This window comes from Bos taurus, chromosome 2 (assembly GCF_002263795.3).
Source record: "Bos taurus isolate L1 Dominette 01449 registration number 42190680 breed Hereford chromosome 2, ARS-UCD2.0, whole genome shotgun sequence".
NCBI classification, from domain to species: Eukaryota; Metazoa; Chordata; class Mammalia; order Artiodactyla; family Bovidae; genus Bos; species Bos taurus.
This window is the reverse complement of record NC_037329.1, coordinates 34,105,984-34,123,696: the sequence shown is the minus strand read 5'-3', so window position 1 is coordinate 34,123,696 and position 17,713 is coordinate 34,105,984. Positions and strand designations below refer to the sequence as shown.

At 38.2% G+C, this 17,713-nt stretch overlaps 1 protein-coding gene across 1 annotated transcript in view; it reads right to left on the bottom strand.

Moving 5' to 3' along the window:
- Positions 1 to 12,281, bottom strand: part of IFIH1 (interferon induced with helicase C domain 1) — a 55,674-nt gene extending 43,393 nt beyond the window's left edge. The window contains exons 1-2 of the mRNA XM_010802053.3: positions 11,512 to 12,281; positions 4,898 to 5,066 (exon numbers count right to left, since the gene is read on the bottom strand). Of these exons, the coding sequence (XP_010800355.1) occupies positions 4,898 to 5,066; positions 11,512 to 11,967 (625 nt within the window). The 5' untranslated portion in view covers positions 11,968 to 12,281. The remainder of the gene's footprint in view (positions 1 to 4,897; positions 5,067 to 11,511) is intronic.
- Between the last annotated feature and the right edge of the window lie 5,432 nt (positions 12,282 to 17,713).

Below are 17,713 nucleotides of genomic sequence, written 5' to 3'. Positions count from 1 at the left end.
ATATAAAGAGCTGCTATTTTTATTTTGAAAACCAAGTGGGGTCTCTAGTAGAGATATGCCTAAATACACTTCAGTGGTTTGACATTTTGAAAGGTTTGGAACAGTTTTTACATTCTGACACAGTATTTTTATTTTTAATATGAACACAGTGAGTAATTCTTTTGTGATGACTAAATTTTATCTAAAAAGCCAAGATAATATTAAGTATTATGCTAATCGTAAGTGTGATGATTTCCTATCTGACCATCACCTTTAGGAAGTAAGCCACTTATTTCAGTGATACAAAGTCACACATAAGACTGCATTAGTGAAAATGCAAATTTGGTGGTAGTTTTTCTTTAACTTGTGATCTTGCCATTTTTTTCTCTCGCTGTGCATTCTACATGAGATGTACATATGCTTTAATGTCAGCCTACATTCATGTATTTTGAATTTCTGGAGATTTTTTAGAAATTTAATAAAATATTCTGATCATTCTTTTCTCTTTCCCTCTATTTCTTTCATCTGGCCTTTTTTCCCTTCAACCGACAAGCACTGAGTGTTTTCTTAAATCCTTTTGTGGGTTACGAAGAAAAACAAGAGTTTTGCCCTTCTGAAGTACAATCTGTCAGAGACTGATGCTATAAAGAAAATTTCCTAAAGTATCATTTTTGATTAACCTATCTTAAAGAATAAGGAGAAAATACATGCTGTGTATGGAGAATTTCCTGAAGACAACTGTTCTGACTTTGGAGTTTGTCTTTAGACAAGATGATTTGATAATATTCATAGGTATATATTATGCATATTTGGGGTTTATAATAATAATAGGCAATTTATTTTGTGCTTTACTAATGTTAAATCATTTAATCCTAAAAATAATCCCGATGATAAGTAATATTATTATCCCCATTTCACAGAGGAGTAATTTGAGGCATAGAATGGGCAGGTACCTGGTGAAAGTCACACATCCAGAGACATGAAGGAGCCAGGATTCAGTAAGTGTCAGGCTCCAGAGCCCAGTCTCCTGTATTAATCGGTGCAGGCCAGCTTGACAAAGCACCGTAGACCGAGTGGCTAAAGTAAAAAAAAAGTATTTTATCATATTTCTAGAAATTTGAAGTCTATGGTCAATGTGCCAGCATTTGGTCTCTGATGAGAGTTTATTTCTGAGATTGCTGAGTGTGACCTCTTCACGGTGTCCTCACATGGACAGAGACCTCATTTTTCTTCTTCTTCTAAGGCCTTGGGCCCACCAGACTGGGGCCTGCTCTGATGATCTCATTTAACCTTGATTACCTCCTAAAGACACACCTCCAGGTACAGTCACAGAGGTGGTTGGGGCTTCAACCTCTGAATTCATGGGTTGAGGAGGGCACAATTCTGCCCACAGCAGCTCCTACCACGTGAATAATCACAGCTAACTTTGTTCTGGGCATCAAGACTGGCTAAAAAATGATTAGACTCTCCTAATAAGATGTACAGATCAGCAAACAATATTTAAATTCCTGAACCCCTGATTGGATTTTCTGAGGACAGGAGAAGTGAGCCCTACTTGTTTGGAATGAGTTTGTCAGGAGTACCCTGACTGCTGGTAGGGGTAGTGAGAATGTAAGAATACTGAATCCCAGATGGAGATTGTAACCTCTATCCAACTTTTGAAAGAAGCATAGAGGACTTCCCTGGTTAAGTGGTTAAGAACCCGCCTGCTAATGCAGGGGACATGGATTTGATCTCTGGGTCAGAAAGATCCCCTGGAGAAGGAACTGGCAGCTCACTCCAGTATTCTTGCCTGGAAAACCCAATGGAAAGAGGAGCCTGGCAAGCTACAGTCCATGAGGTCAGAAAGAGTCAGACACATAGCGACTGAGCAAGAGCCAGGAAGATTCCATGTGCTTCTGGGCAATCAAGCCTGCATACTGCAACTACTGAGCCCAGGAGCCCTGGAGCCCGCGCTCTGCAACAAAAGAAGCCACTGCAATGAGAAGCCCCCACTATACGCAACTAGAGAAAGTCCAGGCACAGCAACAAAGACCCAGGGCAGCCAAAAATAAATTAATTAATTTAAAAACTTAAAAGAGGCTCGGAAACCCTAACCCTGCTCCCTGCCTTTTAAGAGCCCACATATCTAGGGCAACATCTATCATCATCCACTTTGGTTGAAAGAAGGAAAGCCCCAAATTTAAGAGGATCCTGTCAGGACACCAGGGAGGGTGAAAAGAATGAAAGACAATTAATTAGTGCCATGTTTTTTTTTTTCTTTTCAGAAGGGTCTTTATTCTTTTTATAAAGTGCTTGACCTTTGCCAGCCAATGTAAGTCCACAGGCAGGAGGAATTTGGATAAACTAGTGCCTAAGCCATTCTGAAATAGACACTTAAAGACAGTCACAGTCATGGCATATAATAAGGAAAGTAAAGAGGAGGTTTTGTGAATATTAGGTAGATGTATGTGATAGGTGCGTTATTACACAGCTATTACACATGTATTCTTCACCTAGGATTGCTATTGTTCAAAGAATTAGAATTTGAAAAATCGAATTAGACTTCTAAAAAGGCACCAAAATATCTTAGAAAGAAATATGTTGTATATAACTTGTTGCTCTGCCCCAACAACCACCCCCACAAAAAAAGAAAGCAATGCAGCCAGACATATTGTCTGTGTCACGAGAGTTGGAAGATACTTTTGAGCCAATCTTCTAGCCTTTTTCCTAAACTAGTACACAGCTGTAAGATGGGTAGTTACCCTCTACTTTAGAGGATGGATGTAACAAGGTCTTTTGTGATCTACAAGGCTGCTCTTTCAAATATCCCTTGATATATGGAGACCAAAATTTCCCAGGAAACAAAAAAATCAAGACTGTAGCCATTTCAGAGTTCAAGTCTAGAATGTCGTCGTGGATGGAAATGGTCCCATGTGGTCTTGAAAGGGAACTCATCATAAGGTGTGATCTGCACTGGAGTCTGGCTCATCCTGGAGGGATAAGGGAGACACTTGGCCCCATCATTGTTTGTAAATTTGACCTGAAGTTCCTTTAGAAGTAGCAGATTGGCATTAGAGTTATGCTATAGAAATAACAGCTGAGCCATAATAAATAAATGCAAAAAACCCCAAACAACTATAATCTTGATATTGCAAGCTAGTAGTATCATTTAGCTCCCTCCAGAGTACTAAAGCAAAATCAAGATGCTTCCTATTGAGAGGGCATTTTCCTTATACAATTAAACTTTGCCGTGGAAAGAGAAAAAAATGACAGCAGGAACCGAGGAAACTGCTAGTGGACAAATCATGGAATTACTCCTGGCTTTTGAAAACTGGATTGACCATCTTTGGCTGAATGAATCCCCTCAAATCCCTAAATGATTTCAGAGACAAGGGGGAGCCTCTTGAGCTTTTCACTTTGTGGCCATTTCAACTTATGACACCACACAGCATTTGTTTTGGGGTGAAACAAAAAGACCTTCCACAAACATGGAAGGCACTCTACTTCCCATGGTTCACTTACACACAAGTTTATTAACATCAATTTTGTAATTCTTTAGGGCTTTTTAATATCACATAGTAAAAATATTTGTCTATATATACACATAAATATGTAAACACTATTATATATATATACACACTATACATATATATATACACACGATATATATGTTCATATATATCGTGTGTATTTCTAACTACTGAGCAAAATTAAGCTACTTCATAAATAATACAACATAAAATCATAATATACTCTTTGGTCTAATGATTTGGTTTTTTCTTTTGTATATGCTATGCTATGCTAAGTCACTTCAGTTGTGTCCGACTCTGTGTGACCCCATAGACGGCAGCCACCAGGCTCCCCCGTCCCTGGGATTCTCCAGGCAAGAACACTGGAGTGGGTTGCCATTTCCTTCTCCAGTGCATGAAAGTGAAAAGTGAAAGCAAAGTCGCTCAGTCGTGTCCGACTCTTAGCGACCCCATGGACTGCAGCCTACCAGGTTCCTCCATCCGTGGGATTTTCCAGGCAAGAGTACTGGAGTGGGGTGCCACATCTTTTGTATAAGTAACTTAGAAAACTGTTTCTTATTCCATTATAAAGTATGATTTATGGAAACAGGGACTGCGTATGTCTCATTTAAGTCCATATCCCCAGCACCTGGAACAGTATCTGGTATATTGTTGGTACTCGTTACACGTTGATTGAATGCCTGACTGAATAAAAGAAGTAAAGTAAGCTTGAAATGATTACACTCCATTTAAATTATATATAATTGTATATAAATTATAACAACTATATATTGGTAACCATTCATTGCCAATTAAATTTTAATTTGTCTTTCATTTGTTACTTCTTTAAAACATAGGATACATACTCTGTAAAGAAAAATAAGGTGGCAGTTAATACTATATTTACAAATAACATATGTGAAAGAGCTATGCTATTTGTATTATTATAATTGAACACTTTGAAAAACTCAAAGAAAATAATATTGTGATACATTAGCAATTATAGACTTTTTATCAAATGTTTAATAAATTCCTCAAAGTATTATATAAATGTCCTGAAGACTTTGCAGCATAATTGTAATAACCACTAAAATATTTTCTTCCAATTTATTTGTCTAAGCAATGTTAAAATGATCTTGATAAAAACCTCAGACAATCCCTTTGTTTTCAAAATAAGATGGAAAATGGAAAACATGTTGGATGAGGAGTCAGTGGCCAATATTCTAGCCCAGCTTGTTGAGTGTTATGGTCTTTGGGAGGTTCATCTTTTCCCAGGCAGCAATTTCTTCATTTTTAAGGAGAAGAAAACAGATCTGAAATTCAGATTCTAAACATCCTTTTCTTTGGGCACCGTATCTATAGGCTTCATTAAACTCTCAATCACTAGGCAAAACACACAAAGCTGTCCTTTGCAGAATGAGCAATACCTGTACTGCCTTCACAGCAATCGGTGCCTGTGAACTCCCGGGCAAGCGCATCGTTTCCCGTCTGCCTCAGAATAGTCAGAAATGTAGAAAACCAGTTTTCTTTCTGCACAATCCTTTTCAGTAGCTCTCTTACCCCTGCTTCATTTCCATTATTTTCTGCAGCAGAAACCTGTTTTAAGAGAAAAGTAGAATTAAAGAAGTCAAACATCTTAATGAATAAATTTAAACAGAAACTAGCCTTTAGAAAAATTGAACCGTATGTATAAAGGTTCATATTAAAAGAAAACATCATTAAAGAAAAAAATCAATGCCACTTGCAGAAATTCTGGATTCTAGAGGGAGGAGATTCGCTGGGCCAATCCCCTTTTAAATGTCCACCCTTTTTTAAAGCTTTTGAGATATTCAAACCTGACAGAGGAAACAAATGTTTTACCTCTATCATTCTGAATAAGGGGTGCAAAAGAAGGTGTCTTTAATCTCTACCTACATTATGTCTATTTGCATCAATTTCCTTTTGTGTATATAGGGTTTGCTATTTCTTTTCAACTCATGGAGTCTATAAATAGGAAATCAAACATTTGTTATCCAACCTCTCTTTCTTGACTCTTACCATTATGGAGTAAGTAAGTACTATCACAGCTTTTATATTCTTTAATATTTTTGCTATTTATCATTACTATATATATATATTTTTAAATTTGTGTTTACTTAATACTATAAGAAATGTATTTCTATATATCTGTTTTATAAATAGGGAAGAATTATTTGTATATTCATTCATTCCTATCTTAAGCCTTCATTTAATTTCTTTTATAGATTAATCTAGCAAATCTTTTAAAATGTGAATCATTTGTGTAATCATTATTACAATGAACCCCCCTCCCCAACTCTTAATATAGAGCCAAACATTTGGAGAAATGATCACATTTAGACCAGAAAGAAATTAGGCAGAACACAATCAGCTAGCTATGCCGTTAGGCAAACCACTTCACCTCTCCAGACTTCAGTTTCTATATGTGTAAAATTAAGCAACGGAAATGAAATTTCAGGGTTTGTCTGTCCTAATTACAGGTTAGAATCGCCTGAGAACTTTAGAAAATACTGATGTCTGAGATCTGCCCCCAGAGATTCTCATTTGTCCATGTTGGGAAACCAGAAATTTTTTTCAAAAGCCATCTCTTGATTCCAGCCAGCAGATTAGGTACAAAATACTGACTTAAATACTCTCAAAGGTCCTTCTCAACATTTGTCCATCTTCTAGTATAATATCGACCTTTTCACTAGATTATTTCCTACAAATTTGCATATCTTCTAGTCCTATAAACATTTCCATAATCATCTAATATCAGGAATTTGCATTTTTGGAACAATGCTCGGTATAAATTCAGTGTTAATTATTATTATGGATAATCGGGAAAATCATCTATCCTTATAAATGTTTCACCAGCAGGCACTACTTAGAACAAGATTATACTGCATATTCTACCCAATGGATATGTTCATTTCATTAGCTAATAGTTAATTATAAAGGTTTTGCATATATCAACCCAACAACTCTGAAGAAGATACTGACATTAACCCATTTTACAGATCAGAAATCCAGGGCTCAGAGAAGTCCAATTACCTCCCTAACGCCATAATGCTAGTAAATGGCAGAGGTAGAATCTGATCCCAGGCAATTGGCTTCAGAAGTTGAATGCTGCCTTCCTGAACTCTATAGCTGGTAATTGCCTCTCATTTTAAGTTCATTTTTTGACAAGAAGTGGTTAAAATGACAATAAAGTTTAGGCAATTTCTCCCTCACAGCATTTCTAAGCAGATTCTCGCTCATTTCCTATTTTTCTCTAATTTCATTAACTTTCTAATGGAAATTCTTTGCCTTCTCTGGTGTTTGTAACATTTTTATTATTATCTACTACTTTAAGCAGTAGTCACTAAAGATCCTGAATGAGACTGGTTTGAGCACCTTCTTTTAACTCAACTATTTCCATTTTTAATTATTTCAGCCTTTAATCAGCTTTGAACTCATTCCACAGAAGTAATCAGGAAGCATTTTTCTAAAATGAACAAGGGAAGCACTGTAATAAATACTTATATTTTAAAAAGCTAATATATTATATCCACTAAATTTTCTTTGACTATTAATTAGTTATTTCTTTGAGTATACAATGATTTGCATTTGTCAAGCTTGCTTTGTCCTTACTCAGTTCAGGAATTTGAGAAATATTTTGCCACTATTTCCTACAAGTATTTTTATTATTTGAATGTGGAACTACATATAATATCTGTGCAAGTTTAGCAGCATCATCAAGGTTCTGAATTTTTAAGAAATCTTCCTAGTTTGGATTCTAGAAAGTATATCAATTTCCTTTAAAGCAACCATAAATTTTTTAAAATTAATCTGTTCTCTTAAAACATAGGAAAAATATAAGATCCCAGTACATACACTTGATTATTAAAATTCTTGGGAAGTGAATATTTAGACTTGAGACGGAAACAGGACAATGGTTCCCACTCACATTTCTTCCCCATTTAATGTATTCTCTTAACTACAAAGTTAAAAATGTCTATGGATACATTATTAACTAATAAATGGAGTGTAAAATAAATATGAATTTGTGGGTAATACAGTTCAGTGATTTCATATTCTGAATTCTTTGATCTAGTTTTTTCTACCATACATTAATAGAGAAACCAGTGATATTTCTTTTAAACAGTGGATAGCCAACACAGTTGTAAAGTTCAATAAAAATGGTTTTTCTCCCTCAGAATAACCTCAGATATCTATTTAAAAGTAATGGTGACTTTTTAACATAGCAGAACTACCCTCAGTACCAGTAAATCAGGAAGGAAACTCACATTACAAACAAAGAATTTTAAAGAACAAGTTCTCTCCAAAAGTTAATGTCTTTCTGAATGATAGGCATTGTCACACAGACATAACTAATTTCTTATTAGTACTTTTTATTGCTAACTAATACAACTATGTAAAGTTTAAAAATAAAATAAAATTAAAAAAAAATCTTATCCATCTTAATTTAGGTGGCAATACAATGAGCTGGAAGGAGACTGACCCCAATACTCAACTTAATGTAAATAGAACTGGGGGGTTTCTAGCTGAACTGGTGATGCTACCTCTGATTCTTTGTATAAATGAAAGGTATATAAAGTCTTCCAGGACTGTAGATATTTAATGCTTTGAACTGGACGGGGCTGAAATATGCAGCTTACCTAAGCTGTTAAGACACTATGGAAATGTTTATATGATCCAGAGTTCATGGATGTCTAAGTCATGGATGTACTAAGATGTCACTTAGCAGCCTAAACAGAAGCAGGTCAGTACAGGGGCACTCCCTTACTGTTAGGGATCATTCTATCATAATGTTCTATAAAGTCATTCTTGTATTTATTAATGAGTCTCCAGCATTTACAATAGTGCCTCACATATACTAGACATTGTTTACCTATTTGTTAGAAGAATGAACACGGATCAACCCTGCATCATAAACTCCATGAAAGCACAGGCAGTATCTGTATTATTCTCCATTCTTTTCAGCACTAGCTTGGTGTCTGGGGCAACATGCCACTCCATATTTTCAAATGGAATGAATGAATAATTAATCAATTAAACCAATTTCTTTGGGTATCTGCTGGTCACAAAACTAAATCTAGGATCACTTTTAGAAGCACTTGTGTGAGAGGGACAGGGATTGGGTGGTGGAGGTGGAAATCCTAAACTAAAATACAGACCAAGTAGAAAATGTCAACTGGAAAACAGGAAAAGAACAAAAATAAAATATTTGGGGAATTCCCTGGTGGTCCAGTGCTTAGGACTCAGACTCTCACTTCTGGGGCCCTGGGTTCAATCCTTGGTTAGCAAATTAAGATTCCACAAGTCATATGGTAAAGCAAAAAAAGTAACTAATTACTTTTAAAAGTCCTAATTTCTTAGTTAAATGCTATTTTAAGATGGCAGAAAAGCAAACTTGGAGATCTTATATTCATTATCCAACCATTCCTCCCCCCCTCCCCCCTGATGCCTGGCAAAGCAATTCATTACACCAAGCATTTTCATTTTTTATTCTGGACTTCTTGGAAATTAATCCAATCAATTAATACTTATTAAGCACCAATATTATACTTAATTCTAACTAGGTCCTGGTTTCATTCTTAGATGAAAAACAGTTTCTTCCTCAGCTCACAGTTTAATGCATGGAATTTAGGAGGCAGATCTCAATTTCAACATAAGGCATTTACCTTAGTTCTTGAAACTTTAAATTCGCAAGGAAATATAACCAAACAAATAATAGAAGTCATCATCATATGAAAACAGCTCTCTTATTAATAAACCTTTTTCATAAACAATGTTTCTTACTCATGTTCACTAAAACACTGTGAATGAGAGAGGAAATTATTATTATATCCATTTTCATAGTACATTTAGGATCAGGAAACTTAAATAATTTGGCCCAAAGGAATAGAGATGGTAAGAAACAGAGATGTCAAAATCCAGGTCTTGCCATTCCAAACTCCCATGCTTTCCTCACCACACTTTTCTGTAATAAGATAAACATTCCTCAGGAACCCATATCAACATGCTATGGATTCTTCTAAACCTAGTGTTTCCTTCCCATCGTCCGCCATTGCTTCCCTTTGAGACAGATGGTATCTTTAAGAATGATGTGCCAGGATCTCACACAGACACTACTGATCCTTAGAAAGCCTCCATATATTGCTCCTCCATTCTCCCTTATGAGAGAGAAATGGGGTTGCTTTGGCCTTAACTGCTACCAGTACACAAATGTCCTTTTACTGTATATCTTCTTTGTGTCAAATCCCTTGCATTCCTGCTAGCTGCCTCCAAGCTTGCCAGAATCAAGAACTTGGATAAAATCTAGCTGGCGGAAATTCAATCCAGGCAAGACAAAAGTGATGCTGATAGGCAGACGTATTTAGAGTAAATAAGGAGAAGTGCTGTTTCACTGGCAATCGGGACATCATACCCACCAAACATAAACAGCTTTGTGGTGTTACTGGACTCTGTTGCTTCTGGACTTCCTAACAGCTACTGTGGCTGGAAATGCCATCTTCCATCTCCAGCTGGCTTGAAGGCTGCATACTGTCTTCCAAATTAAGATTCTGCCACAGTGATGTACACATTTGTCATATCCAGCTGGACTACTATAATGCGTTCTAGCTGGTTCTCAATACACAAAACTACATAAACCTTACTGACAACAGTGTAAAGTTATTTACTTGTTGGGAAAACCAGTCATCAAAATTAGATACACACTTAGGTCTTTGGACAGGCCCTATGGCTGTCAAGTTGACAAAGGAGCATTAGCTTTAGTCACTAAAGATCAAGTCACATCATAGGCTGATAGGAGTCCTGTGCCCAGAACTTTGTAATGAGGATACAACTGATGAACTAAAAAGAAAGAAAGAAAGAAAATGTCAAAAATCACAGCATGTTAGACTTTGACCCCCCAAAATGGGTTTATTTGCCTACATGCCTTTCAAAATAAAACTTTCACTGTACACTCTAAGTCAGATTCGGATACGACAGAGTTTCTATATGCCACAGTACTTCCTTATTCACTGAAAAACAATGAACAATAAAACGCTAAGTGTAATCCCCTATAAGAGTCTTCCTGTCAAAATGGCATCTAAAAAATTCATTATTTTTCTATTACAATGGAAAATTACTACCGGCTACATATTTTTTCAATTAATTATCTCCAATTTTTGATTCCCAAAGAATGCTGAAACTTTGATTAAAGAAAAAAAAGTGTGTGTGTGTGTGTGTGTGTGTGTGTGTGTGTACTATGTAATTTCCCCATTTGGACCAATATTAAATGGCATAGTGCATAATATAGGCCAGAGATTGGAAAACTTTTTGTTTAAAGCCCAGATACTGAATATTTTAGGATTTGTGGGCTATATGACTCTATGTTCAAATGCTCTTAATGCGCAGAAGCAATCACAGCATGTAAATGAATGAGCATAGTTGTTTCCAATAAAACTTTCTTTATGAACTGAAAAATTTCAAATTTAAACATCATTCTTGGCTTTCAGGTTGGTTTAGCATGGGTCATGGTTTGCTGATCCCCGTTCTATGCAACTTCATATAATATGACATAAAATTTCACACCATCAGGAACTAAATCCCTAGCTCTACCACTGTCTTCCTGGTAGACCTTGGGCAGGTTATTTAAACTGCCTCAGTCTACTCATCTGTAAAATGGCACAGTTAATAACACTAGATTACTAACTAATAACTCAGTAGATTATTGTGAGCATGAACTCCGATAACAGGTTTTGCAAATGAGTCTAATTGCACAGTAAGTGTTTAATAAATGCTGTCTATTAGCAAACATTATTTTTCTAGAGTTCTTTCTTCTGTAGCTCATTTCAGTTAAAGAATTAGAAAAAAATTGCTGTTTTGTGTTTAAATTTGCAAAATTATATTTTTAAAATCCTAGACAGTCTCAAGGAAGGAGGGAACCAAATTTACCCAAAGATGTCAAAAAACATTTGGAATGGGGCAAATGGAGGAACAACCCCAAGTAGCAATATCTGCCTTTAAGTCCAGCTCCATTTGAACTGACACCTACCCGATTTCTGTCTTCAATTGTCAAAAGTTTCTCCTCCACACATTTATCCAAGACATCTGCAACCAGAAGCTTGTCCACCAGTGTGGGCTGAAGAAGGTTCAGCAGTTGGAGACACTCATCGTGAGCGTTCTCAGACGATGGAGAAGGCAAGTCCGTGAGCTCTGGGTTCACGTAGCGGGCGGCTAAGGGGTTGCCTGCTTGCCGGAGGGCCTCTACGAACATCCTAGCCCAGCCGAGCGGCCAGTTCCCCCTCTCCAAGGTGTTCAGAAGCAGATCAGCTGCCTGAATGTCCCCAGTGGTGGCGGCCGTCCTCTGAATATGCTCTTTCACTTCTGGAGGTAGAAAAGTCAGGTAGTCCAATACTGGTTCCACCTGGATGTACCTTTTCACTCTGGCCCTGAAACACGAGATGAGATAGCAGAAATTCTTGTCTGTTGAACTCCCGTCCGACGACATCTTTCTTCCTCAGAGGTGGGAAAAGACTCTTCCAGGTAGATGGAAAAGTTGTTCTCAACTCAGCGGATGATAGGTATCTTTGCTGCTGCTTCGGAGCCGCGGGGCCTGCAGCAACGCGCTGACGACAGGGTTTGCCTGCAGGACCCCCAGGCGGGCGCGCGGGGGCGTGGTGGCACCCGGGCAGGTGTGCAGGTGCGCAGGACACGGCGGCGGCGGTGGGCGCTCGCGTGAGCCTGGGACCAGGGCGCCGGCTCTGCTCACTCGGGTGGGAGTTTCGAGGCCAACCTTCCGCCAGGCAGTTATATAGTTTTCCTGACTTCGGTTTCTGTTTCGATTCTCTTCTTCAAGACTTTCCACACGTAATCAGCTGGGCCGGGAGTGTCTGTTTGGTCGGGGAGGAGCCACCTTTTGGTCGGTTCTGGTAAGGACAGTCCTTCGGCCCTGTGGGAAACAGAAACGGAAAGCGAATTCTCTCTTCCACGGAGTAAGACAGCAGGGCTTCAGCAGTGCCAGCGGGTATTTTGTCTACTTTGCAGGGCTCGGAATGAAAATTCAGACTTCCCTCCCCGCAGCTGTCTCGCACCACCCCTTGTCAGCTAAGATCTGGAGGGCGTGCAAGCGTGATTGGGGACTTCCCAGCCCAGAGGTGAAGAGAGGCTGCCACAGACCCTGATGTCAACAGGAAGTTATTAGGCTTGACTGGCGAATGCAGGCAGCCCCCAGCCCCGCCCGAGTGTGAGATTACAGGGACAAGCAGAGAGATGACACTAAGAAGACGTCTTTTCAGAGATATGTAGCCCCCCAGGGTGAAGTGAGCTCTTTCCAGGATAAACCTGTCCTCCTGTGGGTCCCCAAGAAGTAACTCTTTCCTCTGGGAATTTGTGGGTGGGTATGAAAAAGAGCAAGTAATGATAAACAGTTAATCAACTTGATTACTTTCGCGTAGATTGTACTGTTTATTTGGCTTTGACCAAGGCCTGGTGACAGACGCGGAAGGACTTGAACTACCAACTCAGCTTAGGAGGAAGCCAAGACTGAAGGTTTTCTATCTCCCAGTATGTAAGTTCCCCATATTCTTTAATATACAACGTTCCTTTAATAAAACAAACAAAATCCCCAACAACTTATTTTTGATGTAGCTGCCATTCTTTTCTTGGATTCAATACAGCAAGTTTTGGCTGAAGCAGCCAGGAACTTAATTAGCAACTAATGTACCAACTTGTAGTAAACATCAACATTTGTCTATGTCATGAGGGAAAAAAAAAGACACCCACACTGAAAAATGGCAGCTTTGGTTCAGTACAGAAGCCACATAAATGTGAGTCCTTCGGGTTGCTACTCACTCTGGCATTCTGCAGCCCTGGGTGACTAGGGGTGGTAGTTTATCTGCTTCATAATGGGAACCTCATGGTCCAGAATTATATGGAGGTGGAAGGGGTCATTTAGGCTACTGAAAAGATATATTTAGGCAAAGCAATCAGTTGGTGGGCTTCTGACTGCAGTGGTAAAGAATCCACCTGCCAATGCAGGAGATGCAAGAGACTGGGTGGGGAAGATCCCTGGGTCGGGAAGATCCCCTGTAGAAGGAAATGGCAACCCACTCTGGGATTCTTACCTGGAGAATCCCGTGGACATGGGTTAACAATGCACATTCAGTGAAGTTTGGATAGGCCAGAGAAGTTTGGTGGTGTTTTGCACTGGGTAGGAGAAATACAGAATCTTTGTTTACCCGAGGCATAGAAAATACCCAATTCAAAATGTTATAGCTGTTTTCTGACTTTATTTACTAACTACATTATGTACCTAGTAATAGCTTTTTCCTCCCCAGGAACTGTAATATGCTTAAAGAAAAGACATATTTACACAGGACCACTACAGTACTCTGCACATATGTAGGCCATTGCTGATTTTCCACCTGAATGGGAATTTTATTTGCCTTGACTCTGCTGCTGCTAAGTCGCTTCAGTCGTGTCCAACTCTGTGTGACCCCATAGACGGCAGCCACCAGGCTCCCCCATTCCCAGGATTCTCCAGGCAAGAACACTGGTGTGGGCCGCCATTTCCTTCTCCAATGCATGAAAGTGAAAAGCGAAAATGAAGTCGCTCAGTCGTGTCCGACCCCCAGCGACCCCATGGACTGCAGCCCACCAGGCTCCTCCATCCATGGGATTTTCCAGGCAAGAACACCAGAGTGGTGACTCTAGCAACTGGCTTAATGTCAAAACACATAGTGAAAGTTGCTGAAGTCAAGTAGAATGTTGAGCTTGCAAGTGAGCCTGGTTTATGCTTTTCTTTACTGTCTCTTCATAAAATAATTCCATATATTTAGTTACTTTGGGAAGTTTATATTGTAGGTAGAGGATAAACACATTATATGCTTAGTTATGTGTATACAAAATTATCTGTTAGGACTGTTAAGGTCCGCCTCCCCCTCCCCCTTTCGTTGCTTGCAGGTTGTATTCAGTATTTCAAAGCAAAAACAAACAAACAAACCAAAAAACATTGTGTCCCATGGTACTCATCTTTAGTCCTTTAGTTTCAAACATTGGGGAATAAAAAGAGGTTATTGATTAAATATAGAGAAATAATGTCATCTTCTTAATACCATGAAATTGCTGTCCTGGTGAAAGACGATCAAAAATGGAGGTTTAAGTGTTTGGTATTTAGATTATGGCATTCATTCATTCAATCACTTAAAAAAATAATTATTCAGAACCTACTCTGTGACCAGTGCTGCCCTAGAGTCAGTTTATAAAACTTAATAACGTTCCTATTTTTATGGATGTCGCATTCTAATGGGAGGAGGAAGACGGGAAATTAATAACCAGAAAATATACAGTGTGCATGAGGACTTTAGTAACATCTAAATAATAATGCACATTGCAGTTTCACGGATGCTTTTCCATATAGATGCCCTCTCCTGACCCTCACTGTTAGCATCACATAATACCCATCAATAACGATACATATTTACTCTCAGGGAAGAGTTGCCTTGCTGAATGAAGATTGAGTGATGAGAACTGATTTTGAGGGAAAATAGAAAGAAACCACTATTTTTAGGATTGGGCCATTGCTGAAGGAAAGAAGTTGGGGTACAAAGAATCTAATCTCTCAAAATGTATCCTTTTTCTTCTGTATTTTTACTGCATAGTTTCATTTATTTTCTCCCTTTTGTTTTAATAGAAATTTTCTATGTCAAGTTTCTTCAAATAATTTTGTTTATCATCCTCCTCATTGCTTCTAAATGTAAGTTTCTGTTTCCTTTCTCCTTTGAGGTAGGAAATCATACTGACCTATATCTTTTCCTTTTTTCTTGAGCTGCCCTTTCTTTTTAAACGTAAAAGAAATATTTCCATCTCTATCAGTTTTAAAAGTCATCTTTTAGCATTCTGTTTTTTAAATAGTCACTCAGGAAGATACTAGATAATAGGTTCTTGCTGTTAACCACCTTACCATTTGAGTTTTCTTCTATTAAGAAGTAAGAAAAGTCAAAACTGCCATGTCCTCAACAAACTAGAACTACAATTTAATGGCCATACATGGCAGTCATACCTTTTCCAAAGAAAATGACAATAATTTAATTTGATGAGGAAATAGTTCTAGAATTGTCATTCTGTTTTTTTCACTTGTTTACTAAATTGTATCAGGAAAGATCCTACTCTGTATAATTTAAAGTTAGATGCCCTTCCACTGGCAGAATAGGGTTGTGATTATGCTTAGAGATTGTGAGCTCAGGAGATGAGGATTTACATCTCAGCACTGCCTCTTACAAAGAAGGCAATGGCACCCCACTCCAGTACTCTTGCCTGGAGAGTCCCACGGACGGAGGAGCCTGGTGGGCTGCAGTCCATGGGGTCACTAAGGGTCGGACACAACTGAGCGACTTCACTTTCACTTTTCACTTTCATGCATTGGAGAAGGAAATGGCAACCCACTCCAGTGTTCTTGCCTGGAGAATCCCAGGGATGGGGGAGCCTGGTGGGCTGCTGTCTATGGGGTCGCACATAGTCAGACACGACTGAAGCGACTTAGCAGCAGCAGCAGCAGCAGCAACTGCCTCTTAATTGCTGTGTCATCTCAGGAAAATAACCTCAAATTTCTCAGCTGTAAAATGAGAATAATGATGATATCTGTACTATGTTAAAAGGTTGTTGTAAGCACTTAGCCCTAATCCTGGCATGTTACACATACCCTATACTTGACTGCCAGCAATTTTTTTGGACAAATAATGAGTAAGAGATAGTGCTAGCACTCAAATAATACACAATTTATAGAGGAAATAACTTAGTTATACGTATAAACATTATATAGTAACTGGCCATCTAACTGAGTTTTTACACAGTATCCCTTTCTGCAAGAAGCAGAAGCTGATAGGTTGATACAGCAGAAAAGTTTGAAAGAATACTGTTTGTATTTCAAAAATATAAATAAGTCGAAAATAGAAAAAAAAAAAAAAAAAACTAAGTTTACCAGGTCATGATAACCATTTCCCAATTATTTTCAAAAATTCAGTTTTAAAGTTATAGTTTTAAGTGTGCACTTTTGAAAGCTTTTCAACACAAATATTTGGGCAAAAGTATCAGGTGTCAGAGATACATTTTCCAAACATCCATTTTTTTCTAAATCCTTCCTCCATAGCTTAAGTCCTTTTAAAATTTTACTTGCATATTTACACATCTTTAAACAACACCTTTGCCTCAAGGGCAAAGATTGACTGAGCTTCTTTTATTTTACAATAAATGTTCAAGAGCAAGCTACAGTCAAATGTTGGTAGAGTGCCTTGTCTTTTCCTTGAAATCCTGGTTGGCATGTAGCTGATGGGCATTGTGGGGTTAGCAGTCTCAGCCTGGGTCCATTCTGATTGAAGAGTGGCTGTTTTAATTGCTTACTACCCATGCCATACAGCTAGTTAAATATTTTTATTTCTCTTCTGCTCTTATACAGCTGACAAAGTCTTCAAGTAGGGACAGAGACATGAGTTAGTGCTTAAAATGAATTATTGAAATCACATATTGAGATAAATCCAACCAGACTTCTGAATTGCTAAATCAGAGAGTTACACTAAGATTTAAAAAATAAAGCATTGTCAATTACAAATTATTTTTATTTTTAATGCACTAGATTATATCAATTACTTTTAAAAATCTTGTTTCATCTTTATCTCATCCCTTATTTTTAAGTTTTTTTTTTGTATTTTATGGTATGTCATAATTGTACATGTAAAGAAAATGTATATTTATATATATATTAGGGGGTTCATGTTCAAAGATTTTAGCTGATAGAGATCAAGAATAAAGTACTTGACCTCAGCTCTAGAGAGCCTTCTAAGGGCTAGTTCAGTTCAGTCACTCAGTTGTGTTCGATTCTTTTCGACCTCATGGACTACAGCACACCAGGCTTCCCTGTCCATCACCAACTCCCGGAGCTTACTCAAACTCATGTCCATTGAGTCAGTGATGCCATGTCCATCGAATCAGTGATGCCATCTAACCGTCTCATCCTCTCCTCCTGCCTTCAATCTTTCCCAGTATCAGGGTTTTTTTTAGTGAGTCAGTTCTTCACATCAGGTAGCCAAAGTATTGAAGTCTCAGCTTCAGCATCAGTCCTTCCAATGAACATTCAGGACTGATTTCTTTTAGGATGGACTGGTTGGATCTCTTTGCAGTCCAAGGGACTCTCAAGAGTCTTCTCCAACACCACAGATCAAAAGCATCAATTCTTCTGCACTCAGCTTTCTTTATAGTCA